Source organism: Alosa pseudoharengus, unplaced genomic scaffold (assembly GCF_046254945.1).
Source record: "Alosa pseudoharengus isolate Yale_2024_CS ecotype anadromous, Long Island Sound unplaced genomic scaffold, YU_APseudo_1.1 YU_APseudo_1.1_scf_15, whole genome shotgun sequence".
Classification (NCBI taxonomy): domain Eukaryota; kingdom Metazoa; phylum Chordata; class Actinopteri; order Clupeiformes; family Clupeidae; genus Alosa; species Alosa pseudoharengus.
This window is the reverse complement of record NW_027468620.1, coordinates 7622117-7640050: the sequence shown is the minus strand read 5'-3', so window position 1 is coordinate 7640050 and position 17934 is coordinate 7622117. Positions and strand designations below refer to the sequence as shown.

At 42.2% G+C, this 17934-nt stretch overlaps 1 protein-coding gene across 1 annotated transcript in view; it reads right to left on the bottom strand.

Annotated features, from left to right (window-relative positions):
- The window catches only part of eys (eyes shut homolog), a 185366-nt gene that overhangs the window by 47572 nt on the left and 119860 nt on the right, over positions 1-17934 (bottom strand). The window contains exons 35-36 of the mRNA XM_076286449.1: positions 7888-8064; positions 3362-3512 (exon numbers count right to left, since the gene is read on the bottom strand). Coding sequence (XP_076142564.1) covers positions 3362-3512; positions 7888-8064 — 328 coding nt within the window. The remainder of the gene's footprint in view (positions 1-3361; positions 3513-7887; positions 8065-17934) is intronic.

Below are 17934 nucleotides of genomic sequence, written 5' to 3'. Positions count from 1 at the left end.
AGTATCCTCAGCTTGGTCTTTCACAACAACAACAACAACGACAGCACACAATGTTATGTGATATATTGTCTATCCAGATTATTAGTGATTAGAGATGTCCGATAATATCGACCCACCGATATTATCGGCCCGATATTAGCATAACAATTTAATATCTGTTAATATCGTTATCGGATTTTTTTTGCCTTAAAACCGATAAAATAATGCTTGCGTTACACCCAAATATCGCTCCTGAAGCGTTTACCGGCGCACAGATGATGACCTCATCAAGCTGCGTCTTGAAGCATACAAACAAGCGTGGATGGCTGCAGTAACAAACTTGTCGTGTCCGAGTCTGTCATCCTGTCAGAGTCTGTCCAGTCTTTGTCTGCTTGTTCCCTGCCCAAGTCTGTACAGTCATCTATCTGTCCTACCTGTGTCTGCCCCGATGGTTCCTGCTCTGTCCCAAACATCTGTCCTGACCCTGCTGGCCAGTCCCTACCCGCCTGTTCCAGTCCCGCCTTCCAGACCCCCTCCACCCACCCGGGTTGGAGTTTCGAGGGACGCCTGGAGGCGTCCGTAGAGGGGGGGGTACTGTCAGGATCTGGACTGGACTAAGGATTTTGTGCCACCCTGGTGGCCATTTTGTGTAGTGTCCTGTGTTTTGGTCTTGCCTGTTCCCCATGTGCTTTGTGTTTACCTGCCTGTCACCTGTCTTTGTCTCCCCCCCCCCCCATCTCCTTATTTGGTCTGTGCTTCCTGTCTTGTTAGTTTTCCCTCCGTTTCCTGCCTCCTCACCTGTTCCCTGTTATTGTCTCGTTGGTTTCGTCCAGTCCTCTATCTTTCTGTTAATTGGTATGTGTATTTCTACCCTCCTGTTTCTCTGTTCCTTGTCGGCTTGTCTCTCTGTTTGTCTTGTCAAAGCCCCGTTGTAAGTAAGCCTTTAATTGTTAAGTTTGTGTAAAAATAAATTGTTTTTTTCCGTAACTCTGCCTGGTGCATTTGGGTCCTCCTGCACAACCCTGACACTTTGCTTACAGACTGGCGTCAAATCGTGCTCTCACAACAACCACGCCGTTATCTTAAATAGGCATTACTAACATTACTCTAAGGTCGCCTTCAAGCAAGCAAAACGATGCTTCGAAAACATGTTTCACTGGAAGGGCACGGGGGTAGCAACAGGACAACAGTTCAGAGACTGACAGGTCCGATAGTAGGGCTAATGTTATGAGATTATTAAAAAAACAGGACATTTTAAGGGAAAATATTTAAAAAAAAGACAGCAGGAAAAAAGTTAAAATACGTGAAACACAGAAAAAACATGAGGGTTGACAAGTATGCCTTTGAAGCATTATGATGTTGGTTCACTATGATATTTACAATGCTTTTGCGGTTAAAAAATATATACTGCAGCTGGCATCGGGCTTCTAAACTTTTCACTGCATGGGGCTAGATGTACAGTATTTACTCATAAATTCTATTCACTATTTATGCATTTGATGCGAGTAGTGAACCCTGAAATAGCTTTTAGTTTTCTGTAACCTGAACTAGTCACTCAAATGTTTTGTCCTTCCCCTACTGTGCATAAACAGACAAACAAAAGTCATATTCAATAGAAAGGCCATACTGGAGACATTTAAAAAAAAATGAAATTGACTGGCATAATCTGCATCCAGAAATCTGTCAATCGAGACACCTATTTAATCATACACTATCGCAGCTGCCAATGATGTCTTCTCTGAACTCTCTTGGAAACAAAACATACAGCACCAACTTTCCAGACGCCACTTCATAATTGCATAGATCCCACGCACTACGTGGCGCTACAGACGGTTCTCCCACCTCCCCAGAGTACGACATCATAAGGCTTGCTTGTGTGAGATCTGAATTAGCGATGCAGAGAGAGAGAGAGGGAGAGAGGGAGAGAGAGAGAGAGGAAGAGAAAGAGAGAGGGAGAGAGAGAGAGAGAGAGAGGGAGAGAAAGAGAGGGAGAGAGAGAGAGGGAAAATAACACAAAGGAACGGCTTACTTATCATGACACAATCCAATAATGGTAATGGATGCTGTTGTGCTTTGCATGTCATCCTGCCCTGACAATAGCTCTTCTTTAACAGAGAAACACACATACAGTACACACACACACACACACACACAAACACAACCACACACACAACCACACACACAAGCTCTCTCTCTCTCTCTCTCTCTCTCTCTCTTTCCCTCTGTCTCTCTCTTTCTCTCTCTCTCTCTCTTTCAAGTGGGATTGATAGAATGTCCTTGGGTTAGAGCCGTCACAACCCATCAGTGCCTTTCCAACCCCTGTTGGTCAGTTGTGAGGAGGAGTAAGATAAAAGACATCGCAACAATGCAACATATATCACACTGTCGAGTTTACATCAGAGGCATTCGCAAGGCCCGCACAACAGAAGACATCTAGGACTCTATAAGGAAGGGATGCAGGGTATATGACCCACAATGGCTATTTTTTACCAGGGTAAAATGACACATGTAATCTAAACTGATCCTATACTCACAGACAATCATTGTACTTTCTCAAGGGCATGTGTCAGAAGTGGATAGGTGCAAATAGCAAGACATATGACAACTTCTAAATCCTTAGGGGTATACATTACACAGTAGTAGATAACAGGGAAAAGAGGACAAAAGTAGTCTACAATATGTTTGATATCTCAGTTGCATCTCTGTGTTTAGTTTGATGAGAAGTGGGATTTCAAACAAGGCTTGCTGATCAGTATTACACTTTTTGGTATTATGAAGTGATGAAATAATCAAGTGAATGTAATATGAAGTCATGTGGCCCTTTAAAATTCAAGTCTTTTAACACTGGAAAGACAGTGTTTTTTTTTTCACTTGGTGGTCTGATGTCAGTGCATACAGGAATAAAAACTGACTTTGAATGGTTCAAGTCCAAACAAGTACACATCCCCCAAACAGTGTGCATACTCTCTTTAAACCCTCTTGGACCATCAAAGCACACTGTAAAGAGGGTATGCACACTTCAGTTAACAGAGGTAACCATACGACTGCTCCCAAAGTGGAGCTGCACAGACTGAGCTCAGTTCATTTACTCTATATTAGTAGCACAAAGGCCTTTACAGTAGGACTACAATCGAGCATATCATAGGCAAGAGTGGCAAACAGACTATTTCCTCATCTGGCAGAGGCACATCCCATGTCATGCTTCCCCATTTTCCTGACTTCAAGAGCTGCAGTTCATGACAGACTTGAGGATTGCGTAAGCCTGTATAAATGCTTGATGAAAACAGCATACCTGATGCGTTGAGGAACCATCTCCTATTAATATAAAAAAGGCCATCTAGTGAGATGGGCAGAAAAAGGGCCAGTGCTCGGGGAGCCTTACCGCACTGTGATGGCTGTCAGTTTGTCATTGCTGATGTTGCGTGCGGCGAAGGCACTCAGAGGACGAACGCCACCGCAGCCCAATCTGGCACCGGGCCTCCCGTCCTGCAGGAACACGTGGAGGAACCGGTCACCGAAATTCTGCTCCCGAGCTGAGGAAGGGGGGGGGGGGGGGGTTAGGAAGAGAGAGAGGGAGTGAGAGAAGGAAGAAAAAAATCAACAATTCATCCAAGACAGGCAGAGTTAATGTGATCAGTTTCAGAGAATCTCTCATTTTCCTTGTAGGCTATTGAAAAGCGTGCTGACCTACTTTGGGACTGGACTGAGGCGCTGGTGCGGCAGGCTTCTGAGCATTACCGCGCGCCGTCTGGAGAAATCCCTACAACATTGTTTCAGCTCAAATTGATTGTGAATGGGAACAGTGGGAACCTGAGAGCTAAACCCTTTATTGTCGTAAACCACGCTATAACTGCCACCACAAACCCTAAAACTGAGTGAGCTGGATGTGTGAGAGAGAGCAGATGAGACAGGGTGATTGTTTTATTATGGCTGTACTGCTGGAATGAGCACCCATGCACAAGCTCCCTTTAAAATGTCTACGTCAAAAAATACTTCTAAGACAGAGTATAAGGCCATTTTTATGCTCTCTCTCTGTGTATGTGTGTGTGTAAAAATATATCATGAAACAATACTATATTGAATATTTTGTATTTTTAAAAATGTATCGCAAATCAATAATATTATCTGGTCTCTGTTAGTCAAACCAATGCAAATAGAACAATCACCATTGCCACATAACACATCGAGCCAGAGGCTTGACGACTTGCCATGTCTGTTTCACAGCCAACAGCCCCACAGCTGGGTGACATACCCAGGCTAAGTTAGCTTTAAGGGCTATTATGCAAATACTTCATGCATGATGGATTTGGCATGTATGGATTTGTATGCTTCATGACCACAGACTGCAGTATAAAATAGCACTAATACCATTAAAAGTTAAACCTATGTAATGACTTTTCATAGCTTTCAAAGCTTTTCCTTTTACTGAGAAAATGTAATATTTTCATCCATCATACCTATGTTTTTTTCCTTGGGAATAAATGTGAGATATTGGTATATTTAATGTAGTATTTTATTATATGATGGGGAAGAAAAATGAAGTATTTCCATGGTCCTGTTCTCCTGGACTGGACCCTGAGGTGCTCTCTTCCCTTTCTCAGTACCTGCAACCTGGACTCCACCAGCCAGTGGCTGACAAGTGAAGCCCGCGGGAAGTCTTGCACAGAGCTTGCAGGGAGGTTGTGTGTGTACACTTGCGGCGAGTAGCGGCACTTCAGCAGCACGGGCCTCTTTCTAATGTACATTCTGATACCACGGCGTCTACATCAGGACGCCTGATTAACTTTGTCTGTTTGATCTCTGGAGCCTTCTGTTTTTCGGTCGCTCTTTCACATCTGAGAGATGCTGCTGCTGCTCTGTACGCAGGAGATACGCAGCCAGATGAAAGACTCTGTGTCTTTCCATTTCCTCACAGAGCAATCACCATGCTTTACGACGTGGGATTTCTCTTGACATACTGTATATTCAGGGGTCCAATCAGATTCCCTATTCTTCATGTGTCGCTTTTGACAGGAATCGCCGTTACCTTGGCACAAGCATTTGGCAAACGGGATGAACTTAAACCAGTTTGGACACTTGTAGGAGTTAGAGGTGCACAGCTGTACGGAAACTTTTTAGCAGCTTTGGGAGCTAACAAAAAATCCTGGAACAGCCAATTACTTGGGACTTTCTGCCTCCATCTGTCAAGCGCATCACCGGTTTATCAGGGCAAAGGACTCTGCCTGCTGGCAATTTCCGTTTGCATGTTATGAATGGCTAAACCAAGCCAGTCCCTGCATTACATCTCAGCTTCATCTTCTTGTTTCTTCCTCTTCGACCCCCTTTTGCATGACTGCAAATGCAACACTATCTGTGAGAGAGGGAGAACATGGATGTGTGGGTGTGGGTGGGGGTGTGTGGGGATGGTGTTGGGCAAGTAGGTGGATGTAGACATCTCTCAGGCAACCGGAGGACACTCCCAGGGGCCTCCTGCTGCGTGGGCCCCTGCACAGCGGGGAGCAAACCCCAAAGCCCAGAGGATATTTGTGAGTTCTGGACAGGCGCACACTCTGGGCTGTCTGACCCTGGAGGCACACCGTACAGCGCCGTTCAGCTCAGAGCAGCAGTGCCGTCTCAGCTAGTCCTCCCACTGAAGAGGAACACATTTGCATTTCATCTGCATGCTCGGGAATATAACAAGTGACTTAAATGACAATATTAGTTGGACTGTGTGAGATGTAGAGTTTTTTTTTTCTTTCTATTTTTATTTCACAATGTGATCTATGTAAAAAAAAGAGGATTTGAAAAGGAATTCAAGGAGATGACAAGAGCTGCCATGTAATGTCAAAAAAAAAAAAAACTTGCTTTGGTCTACTTACAATTTAACATGCTGAACAATCCCCCTGCCTCTCTTTCCAATCATGGACAGCAGAAGAAAGAATGTGTTTGCTTATAATGTCCAGCTAAACGTGCCTCAAACTGTGCAATGTAACCCGGGGATTAAGACAATCTAGTCTCTAAGAAACTGACATTATTTGGTATTGAATTCTTATTGTCAAGACTTGGGCTGCCATGCAAGGAAAATATTCATCCATTTGAGCTATTTCTGTTGGTTTAGCTTTGTGGGGAGAGTGAGTCTATCGAGAGTACAACAAGTGTGTTTAGTTGTTGCATTACTATGATACGAATACTGACACTCAGACGACGCTGACACTGATGAACCAGATTGAGACATCATTTTGCGCTCGTAAATAGTATATGCTACTCAATCATTTTTAAATTAGTTTAGTTCTGCTAGGCCTACTGTATGTGAGAAATTAGCGTCCCGTCTGAGATACAGTAACTTTGTTTTCAACGATTGTCAAGATGAAATGCCTACACCAGATTGCAAGCCAAATTCTTTCCTTACAAAAATAAATGCCTCATGCTTGTTCCCTTGCGTATGAAAACTGTCTAATTGCCTTGGCTTTTGTGTGCATGATATTACACATAAATGAATTGAATTAGCTAAAAAAATAGAATAACACAGTGATGGCTGACACATATTGAGCTAGGGGCTGGAGAGGTGGGTTTAGATGAGCATGCTGTCAGACGAAGCATGATGTCAACCCCCCAATCCCAAGCCCCAACACCCCCACCTCACACATCCCCTCTCTGTTAATCTATAAAAGGAATCCACACAGATTTTGACAGCCCATGACACGAGATAAACAGCATCAGATAGCCTGTGACAGGTAGAATGTACATGAGCAGGTAATCTGACAGGTTGGCGAGGAAATGACTTTGCTAAGTTGACATCAAGAGCAATCTGCAGACTTTTCCCCCCCTCTCTCTTTCTTCTTCTTCTCCCTCACTCTTCAGATAAAACACCTCGCAGCACCGAATGGGTTATGTTCACTTTACACATCTCCCCACAAGCCATTTAAATGCCGTGAGCCTGAGTGAAAAGTTAGCATTGTTAAGTTGATGTTCATTACAAAGCTATGTCTGACTTGCTTTCCAATAAAAACCCATTAGGGAAAACCTGCATTTACAGCACACCATTTTACCTAAAAAACTTTCTTTGAAAGATCACATTTCAGGACATCCATCTTACTTGTACAAGGCCTTGCCTCGTTTGAGAACAGAAACAGCATGTACATTGTTGCCCTGGTGAAAAAACTGGGCAAACGTGAGATTTAGGACACTGAATGTGTTTATGAGAATGTGAACGTGTATCCAAGGAAGGAGAGTGAGGTTTGATCAGTTGAGATAAACATAAATCTCCAAGTATCAGGTGTGATTAGAATGATTAATAAAAACACAAACAGACATGCTCACACTTTCCCAGAATCCCCCAAACTTCATCATTTAGCGCACATTCAGGAGCATCTATTCAGATTCATGACTTGACCTGAACACAGTAGACAGCAGATGGCTCACGGTCATGCAACTAAAACATATTTATACATGACTTTGTCGAGACCTACCGCAGCTTTTATGTCAAGCTGAGCTGCATATATCTTCCATCTGCCATAGATGAATTGTGCATTACCTTACACCTTGTATGACACACGGGATCCTGATTCCAAAGAACACAAGCTGCTGTGGTCAATGTGAAAACTATGGCCTCTACTGTTCCTTTTATGTGGCTGGAGACACTTACAATAGTTAAGAGCTGAAAAAGAAGTTCCTCTTATCATGATGCCCAAACAATTGAATAACTTGCAATAAAAAGAAATTAAACAAAACAAGAATGAATGTACAGTGAAATCCACACTCAAATTTTATGCAAATAGTTAAAACACTTCAGGAAGCAATATTCTAAGTATCTTAACACACACAGACTCACGCCGAGATTTGAAGAACATAAAGAGATCAGACGGTAATAACTCTCCACTGAGCTATAAGTCACGCACTTGAGGAGCGAAGTGGTGAGCTAATACTCACCATAAAGGATTATGCCGTTGCTTGCCCGCGTTTTCACAGTCAGGTAGAGAGTAACAGTGCTCTCTCTGGTGGGCGAGGAAGAGGACGCTCCCAGGACGTCCGACTGCAGCAGAGATGTGAGCGATTGGAGCTCCAGGTAAGAGGTGCCATTGAAAAATGGGAAATACACCGTCGTGTCTGGAGACAAAAATGAGACAAATGGAGATAGTGAGTGCCTCGCATAAGAAACACAGAAACAAAAACTGAGAGATGACACAAAAACAATATGGCTCTCACGTTGCATGCTTCCTTTGATGCACAAGTAGTGTGACCCCTTCCAATGTTTTTTTTTGTCTTTTTCTCGCTGTTCTGAAGACAAGAACGTTCTCATTTCATTATTTATCTAATTCCTTTGAGTTTGAAGCCACCTTAGGCAAAACATTACAATGCGCAAGAAGTCCCTGTCACGCCTAATTTGCTTGCCATTAATTAAATAAGTGTAGTTACCAACAAAAGCCATGTAGCGGAGTAGTATTTCCTAGCAGCAGGCAAAACAACTAATGGGACTGCATATTGTTTTCAAGCAGGGAGGTGTGGTATGCTTGGGTGGAACAATTATTTTAATTGAATAAGTGTTGGTGACTGTTGACAAGTCATAATAGAACAACAGAGCCGAGAAAAATACAAATAAGGGAAAGCTTTTAGAGTATTCTGAGACATCATCATGGAGGAAGATGGAGTGTGAATCCACTGCAAAGACTAATGTTCGTGTTTACTGCCTGAGATGGTGAAAACAGTAGTTTTGTGGCTGGGAAAACTTGGCCCAGTGCCTCAAAGCCATTGCCTGCTCTGCCAAGGGTTGATTGATAGCTGCTTGCCTCTGCTGCAATAACTCTGCGTCTTGTGTTCGAGTGACAATCCTTTTTGGAAAATGTACAGCAAAGTTATAAAGGTGTGTGGATTAAAAATAAAGTCTAGACTGTGAGCCATAGGGAATTCAACCTACTAACAGATCCCTAAAAAAGGATACACTGTGTTTTCATGGACATACAGTATATGATGAATGGCTATAAATGTAAAGATATCTATAATGTTCATATCTATAATGATGGCTGGCTTCCATGTTGGCATTCGATTCATTATTCAAACAGAAAGGCTTCTCTGCCGATTTGAAAACAGAGACAGTGAACCATCAAAGTCAAAATGACATACAAATCATAACCTCAAATCTTATTACAACAGATGAGGAATGAGCAAGTGCTCCTGGGGAGACACATTTTGGCATATATGAATAAAACGAGCTGCAACACACGTCTCCATGAAGCAGCCAGATCTGCTCACTCAGCACTGACATGGCTCCTTCAGCACTGCATGATGACAGCTTGGCTCTCACAGTTAGCCTATGACTGATGTCGCGGTGTGTTGTGGTGGGTGGGTATGTGTGTGTGTGTGTGTGTTTTGGGGGGTGGGGTGGTTGGTCGAGTCGAGCTGTCACAAGTGTGTGAGGCTCTGTTATCACCCCAAGGATGATGGTGGGGCCACGAATATGGAGGGGGAGGAGGAGGAGGATGGAGAGGATAGTCCCCTCTCGTTGGTCACAGACCGTGCATGGCTGAATCACTCGGTTAGCCATTACACGCAAAGGGGAATTGCAGTTCATGCATAACCACTACACCGAGACCCAAAACTGGGGCTGTTCGATTATGGTAAATATCATAATCGGGATTAATATTGAGATCACGATTATTTATCACAAGTACTCAACGATTTTGGAAACATCATCCATTTCCTAAGCTTTAAAAAATAACAATAGATTAAATAGAAATTTAATTTCAAATGAAAGCAAATGAAAAATACATGCAAAAGAATACAATGTAAAAAATACATGGAAAAAAAGATCAAGTTACCACATCAAAGCAAATGGGCATGGTAGAATATAACAGCACTAAACAAAAGACCTGTTGTGAAATGTAATGCAGGAAAATAATAATTGGATTTTTGTCATGTTGTTTTTATAGCTGTTGGAAGTCATAATTAACCATTAATTAATTTATTAATTTGATTAATTGCACAGCCTTACCCAAAGCAGGCCAAAGTAAGCAAATGCAGTCATAACAATAGAATCCTCTCTAGCAGACACATCAGAGAACAGAGCAGGGACTAAACGTAAGCAATAATAGCTCACACTGATTTTAGAACAGCTAAGCAGACCATATGACCATATTTTTGAATTTGTGAGTTCAGTCCAACGCTGCAAACCGCCATTTTCTCTTGTGACCATCCATGAACTGATTTGAGGACACAGTGGTTGATGCAGTCAGTCTTTTACCCCAAATAATAACTCTTATATTTGCGAGGATTTGGTTATCTGATTATATCACATTATTCCTGCTTTGCAGATGTGGGTGCATTCATAGTATGTGAGCTGTTAATGGCCCACAAATAGTCTGTTTGAATGTTGAAATACAGTATTAACATGACAAACCACAAACTAGGCCATGTAATTTGCTTGATGATTGCACAAAGACATGGCTGAAAGACCTGTCCATCCGGCTTTTGAAACGATGGAACAGAGGCCAATAGACCAAGCCTCGAAAAACCAGACTGACTCATAGAACTGATTGCTGCTAGGCAACAACTTGGCTCATCAATCTATCGCTGTGAAAATGAGATAGATGATTACCAACATGTCCTTCATAGGAGCTTCTATCATTGTGGTGAAATTACAGCAATATGGTGGCCTTTGACATTTAAGGCCACCTTCAGCAGCGCATGTCGCCCTGTGAAATACGACTTGAAATGTCACACTAGAGTGTCACACAATGTAATCAATAACCTAAAGGGTCAATTTGGGTTGGGAGGCGGGACTGACGTCAGCCAGACACAAACACAAACACACGTTCAAATAAAATGTGTTTTTCTTCATTCTGATATTTTATTTCCATTAGTATGACTATTGCAGGGATGGTGAGGCCCCCTTTTTTGTTGGCAAGGCATGCCTGCTAGTGACCCTCCTCCAGCAGCACCTGCAGCCACCAGCCACTTGCCTCCCCCCCCCCTGTTTTATTTACTCCTGTGGGCCGCACCCCCGAGCTCTAAGTCAGCAGCTGTAAAACTGTAAGATTTATAAAGTTGATTTTATTTTGAGGGGGGTGGCGGATATTGAGCATGCGCACGCACACACACACACACACGCACACACACAGAGTAAATTATCTCACACACACACACACACACACACACACACACACACACACACACACACACACACACACACACACACACTCAAACACACATATACGGGCTACAGTTGTAATGAAACTCCCTTTAAATGGAATTGACGACTTCCTACTTCCAATAAACAAGGCATTTTATAATCAGTGATAACAGGAGATGGCCATAAAGAGGAGAGGGCATCAGGGTAGAAGAGGACAGAGGGCAGTGGGACCTGTGCCTTAACTAGACTGGTAAGCCTGCTCATTTTTTACAATGAGCAATAGGCCGACTGGACTGAGGCGCATAATAGTGAAGGCAATGAGGCATTCCAGCAGGTCATGATCAATACAGAGCACGCCTGAATAATCTCCTGCTCCACTGCTCCTCTGGCTCAGTATACCCTCTCACTTCCCTACATGCATGCTGACACACACACACACACACACACACACACACACACAGACACAAAAACACAGTCCCTAATTACTAAGCAAAATTATGGGATATTTTTGTGTAATTAGTAATTAATTACCACAGGTGAGATGAATGTGGATAGAGAAAGAAATACACTAATTTGCTATGTATTTGCCAGGTGAATACTTCGTAATTAGGGGGACTGCAAAGGATGGGTTACTTCTGTGTGTGTGTGTGTGTGTGTGTGTGTGTGAATTATTAAGATGTACAGTTAGCCTCACATCATTGCAATCAGCTGAAATAATTGAAATAAATCACTATCAATAAAGCAAACATACATTATTATAATACACAGTCAAACAGCAGTGCAGGTGCCATTCTGAGCATACCTGCAAATCAAGTGGCCTCTCCAGCAAAGCTATATAAGTGATGGCTAATGGCAGTGCAGCTGGCACTGGTGTTGAGCTTCTGATCTAATCTGAAGTGAGTGCCGCTCCGCTGTCAGCCGGACAATCCTGTTAAGATTAGTTCCCATCTAGGGCCTTGGTCAGCAAAGCATGTAAACAGCCTCTGGACCGCCGTGACTGCGGGCAACCAGAAGTGCTGCTTCCTCCATGTGTTGGACAGCAGTAGAGCTGGCACAGTACGAATTCATGCACATAAATATCAGAGCGCATACACGCACGAATACACAGACACAGACACAGACAAGACACACACTAACACATATATACTTATGCACATACATGCACACAAACGTATGTATGCATGCACAAACATACATACTGTAAATATACGCACACATGCATACACACATTGACAGACACACACACACACACACACACACACACACACACACACACACACACACACACACACACACACACACACACACACACACACACACACACCTATCTGAGAATAGACACTGCTGATGTGGAAGGACTCTAATGCATTTCAACAGAGTGTAGCCCTTCTCTGACTCAGCACAAAGTACACAGTCCCAGAGCAGGTATTTAAAGAGAGCTCTACAAGACTGATGAACCGTGGGCCATAAAAAAACGCACCAGGGGTGCAATGCTCTCGAAATGGAGTGACATAGAAAATGGCAGAGTGAAAAATGCAGTATGTGAGGCCAGGGCAGGAGGCAAAGCGGTCAGTCATGTTGAGTTTCTTCCCTTCGTCATTCCCCCGCCTCTCTCTCAATCCACAGGAAGTATGGATGCGACAACGCTGCGTACCGCTGACGGTTTCGAGAGTGACCTGGGAAGACTCAACAAGCCATTTAAGGATTAAGGAAAAAAACATGGGCACATACAGTAATACACACACACACACACACACAGAGAGAGAGAGAGAGAGAGAGAGAGAGACGTGGCCATCTGCGATCTAAAGATGCGTAGTGAGTGTGTGTGTCACTCATCATGTCTCTGGGTAGACGTGAATGCTCTGAGGAGGAAATATTTAATACAGTGTCAGCCTGATTATGAACTCGTTCCCATAGGGGAGCAACAAACAAATGAGCTACTCCGAAATATTGGGCCCTTGTCGTTTTGCAACAATGCCTGAAGAGGCAGACAACATTTGGGTGGATTACTTAATTATCGACACATTAGCACATGGAGTGGAGATGACAGAGGTGCCATAGCAGGGGTGGAAGGTGCCGAGGTCTTACTCTCCTCATTAGCTAGAACTTCTGTCAGACCGACTCACCAGAAACAGCCGCTAGTTGGATTGACTCCATGCGTGGAAGACTGAAATAGTGAGGAAATGGATACCAACATGTCTACATGTGTTATTCGTGGATCTAAAGTTTGTTGAGATCATGTTTTTAATATGTGTAAGATATTGTTTTTAATATGTTTAATATTGGTTGTTTCAAGTTATTTGCTTTTTAATAAATCAGCTGCTTCATAATGTATTTGATTTCGGCTGTATTTTTTTGCTGAAAAGTTGTGGCTATGAATGTTACAGTTGTAAAGGTTTTTGTTTTTTGCATCATTTACCGTTTGTTGATCCAATTGTGTAATGTTGCAGTGATAAATTTGACATATAAAAAGTTGAACAGTGGGGGAAATTTTTTTTTTTTAACATTTGACACCACAGCCAACTCAACATGACCTGAGTAGCAAACATATGAACCAGTATTATATTGGTGACACTATAGTTTAGGAAACACGTTAGAGTAACCATTACAGTTTTTCTCAATTGTTTACACACAATTACTGGTACTTGAGACACAATGACCACAACATGTAACTCGTGCACCAACCCCCTGAACCAATTCTGCTAGCAAGAGTACAAGCACAATTCCTGCTTTATACTCAAATTGCAGTTCTAAAGTACATTTTTCATAACACTACACACAATTTTCTGCATTTGGCATAATTTTCATGATGAAGATCTCTTGTTTTTACAAGGAACACACTGCCATTCAAATTCTAAAGTTAATTGCCCTACTATGCACACTGACTCATCACATGGGCAAACACCTGTCACACAGTTTTACAATTAGCAATCAGAGCTTTAGCATAATGCTAGTGATGTGGATGAGGTGCTGTGGCCAGACAGCAGAAGAGAGGATGCAGCATAGTTTTTTTTTACTCTAACTGTATACAGTAAATTCTTCTGTTGTTTTGTATGTAGACCACTGTATGTGCAACTTTGTGTTGTTTGGGATGTACACTGTGTACATTGTTTTTGTGGGGAAAAATAAAATATATTTGTTGTTACCGTGTACTTGTGTGTTCTGTGTACAATACTCTCAAATATTTTACAACACACGTATGTACTGTCTGTATTAAGTGTAACACTGAACAAAAAAAGGCCTAGGTCATTATGATCAATGTAAAAGAAGTGTTTGTGTTCCACAGAGCAGAGATATGAACATACTGCGCTATATATGCATTCTCTCCATCTCGCACCACCTGGCGTAGGATATGAAAGAAAAAACTCAAAGAAAGGCTCTGAGAAACGGAGGGTTTGCTGTTCTATCAAATATAAAAGCATATGTTTGGCTTCTTTTCAAACACACACACTCAGTGTGGATCTCTCAATTATGTGACATGGGGTGCATCCCTGCCGACACACTTCCCCAGGAGGCCAACAATTTGACTAATGGCCAAAGAGAGACCGAGAGAGAGAGAGAGAGAGAGAGAGAGAGAGAGAGAGAGCAAGAGAACTAAAAAAAGTGCTGAAAAGCAAATAAAGTAATTTCATCTTGATGACAGCCTGTCATTAGTCGGCCTGCTGACATCACACTTTTGATATTTCTAGGCATTTCAGAAATATTACTTTTACACACGCTCCCTGGCCTTCCTCTTCTGTCGAGTTGGGGTTAGACATCAGTTGTATAAGGACCTTGAGTGAAATTACAGTCAAACAAGTAAAGCTGCACAAGTTCAAGGCTAATTAAAGTGATGGCATGTATAAGAAAATCATAATTTCTGTCACTTAAATAAAAACTGTAAAACGATGGACTGCCTGCCTAATTGAATGTAGCACAGGGCAAATGGGTTAATTTCTGCTATATATATACAGTGTAGCACTTTCTACAGCTTACTGATGAAGTCAAGACAAATATTTACAAGGAATGGCAAATGTCAACTTCAATTAACATGCAAGATCAAACAGAAGCAGTCAAATAATACATGGCGCTGCATAAAGTCAAATTGTCATTAAACCATATTTCTCTCCACCAAGATATCCTCAAGTCAATGTAAATACCAAGATATCCTCAAGTCAATTTAAATGCCAAGATATCCTCAAGTCAATGTAAATGCAGTATTGGCAAGGCAACAGCTGCTGTACAACTCAAATTCAAAGTGTGCACATTTTACTTTGTAAACTTCAAATGGATCACTCTAATATTAAACAATACGATCCAAACATTTATCAGTAAACGATGCAAAAAAAACAAACAAAAAAAAAACAGACAACTGTAACCGCACCCCTTCAGCAAAAAATACAGCCATGAGTCCAATTACGGAGTTTCTGAAAGCAAATACACATTCATCCCTGGCGGTCTACAAAAAGCCGCCCAGACTGGCCAGCAGCAGGAGGCCTTATACAGTAATTACACAGAAATAATGCATGCACCGCGGTGCACTGATCGGTAAATATTGATGGCCTCAACCGGGGGGAATAAAACAAATGTAACATTTGACACCACAGTCAACTCCACGTGACCTCAGGGCAACATGGCGTTCCTAACCTCTCATCTTTCCACCACCAGCGGTAGGGTGAGCGAGCGAATGCGAAAAGCAACAGGAGATGCTACTTTGACCCGACATCTCTGCAGCGCAGGCTGGACGTTGAGTGGGACAATTAAGGGGCGGAGGCCAAATGAAATTGGCAACCCAACTCCACACCATAGGGTCAGTCCGCAGTCTAGTAAGTAGCCAAGCCGTCACCGCACGTGTGTGTGTTTGTTTTTTTAACTCCCCTCCGTCATCGCATGCTTGAGTGTTGTTTTTTTAACCACTCTGCCATGAGTACCTTTCTTTGGCTTTGGATGGCTCCTCGAGTGCTGAGGCAGTGGTCATGTGCGGCACATTGAACAAACAAACCAACCTGAGATCACGTGAAATGTGATATCCATGTTTCAGTGTGACATATGTGATATGTCTACAGTGAGGTAGACTCTTCAGCAAATAACAAAAATAAAATATAATATTCCACCAGAAACGTGAAGTACACTACCGGTCAAAAGTTTAGGGTAATTTAGAAATGTCCATTCCACTCCATTATAGACAGAATACCAGCTGAGATCAGTGCATTGTTTTTGTAATCAGGGTAGCAGTTTTCAGATTACATTATGTGCTTACATACCAGTAATTGCAAAAGGGTTCCCGACTGTTGTAGAAAGAAATGGCTAATCTTTAATACAATATCTACATACAACCATTCATCCAATGTTGCAAAGGTACATTCTGTTTACTAATCTGCTGTCATTTTAAAAGCCTAACTGAGAAAACATTGGAGAACCCTTTTGCAATTATGTAAGCACATAATGTAATCTGAAAACTGCTGCCTTGATTAAAAAAAACAATACAACTGATCTCAGCTGGTATTCTGTCTATAATGTATAGTAGTGGAATGGAAATTTCTACTGTAAGTGACTCCAAACTTTTGACCGGTAGTGTAGATCAAAGTAATCTGTCTGTTAATATAAAGTGTCTTCCACTGTCCTAAAACTATGTTCTACTGAGCATTTATGGTCCATTTGTCCTGTGCCTTCAGTGTGAGTTATTTTAAAACAATGAGATATTTTTTTTCTAAAGGGCAACGACACAAATTTAGAGATGGGTGAGAGGGAGGGAGGGAGGGATAAAGAGAGAGATACAGAGAGAGAGAGAGAAAGAAAACAACGAGAAATGAGAAGGGAGATAACAGCAGGCACAATCAGTCATGTCAAGAGTTTGTCTGAAAAACAACAAGAACAATAAAGTTTCTCTTTGTAAAATACAATCCTCCAACATACTCCCTCTCTCCCCCTAACAGAGAGAAAGAGAGAGAAAGAAATAGAGAGTGGTACACACATACATAGAGAGAGAGAGAGAGAGAGAGAGAGACTGACTATAAGATAGAGAGACATGCAATCTTAGGTCTGTGTAATTGAATTGTGACACATCCACTGATGGCCCAGTAGCAGCCACACACAGCAGCCAAAACAGATATGGGCTTTGGACTTGTTGCACGTTAAGACTGCTTGACAAAAAAATCAAACACGTCCCTCACAGGATTTGTTACTGTAAGAAGCGTTAGTATGCAGAAATAACAACCTGCAACGGCCGAGTGACTGATGATATTGTTCTTCACGGAGGGAAAGAGTCCCAGGAGCATTATGCAAAAATGTGTTTTCTAATGTAATCACACCAAAAAAGGTATTACTTGATGTCACCACAGAAAATGAGGCAGGCTCTCATAATACACAACACTTGGTATGATTAATTGAGCAACATTGCATTACTCATACACACATGCACACACACACACACACACACACACACACACACACACACACACACACACACACACACACACACGCACACGCGCACGCACACACACACACACACACACACACACACACACACACACACACACAGAATGAGAGAGAGACAGAAAGAGAGAGAGAAAGGAAGAGAGATATTCAATATAATATGCGCATACTACACACTAGTATCATTACACCTTCTAAACTAACTCACCAAAACCATTGAGACAATGCTGCATGTAGGCTAGGGGCAGTGAGGATTACTGAACTTTAACTAATTGAATCTGGACATTCAGAAGGTGAAATATCTGAGCCTTTCATCGACAGAGATAAATGAACTTGTGACTCATCAAATTAGCTTAGTGCCTTAGCATTGGTTTATTGACACTGGGAGGAATGTGCTGAGTCAGTGTGTGTGTGTGTGTGTGTGTGTGTGTGTGTGT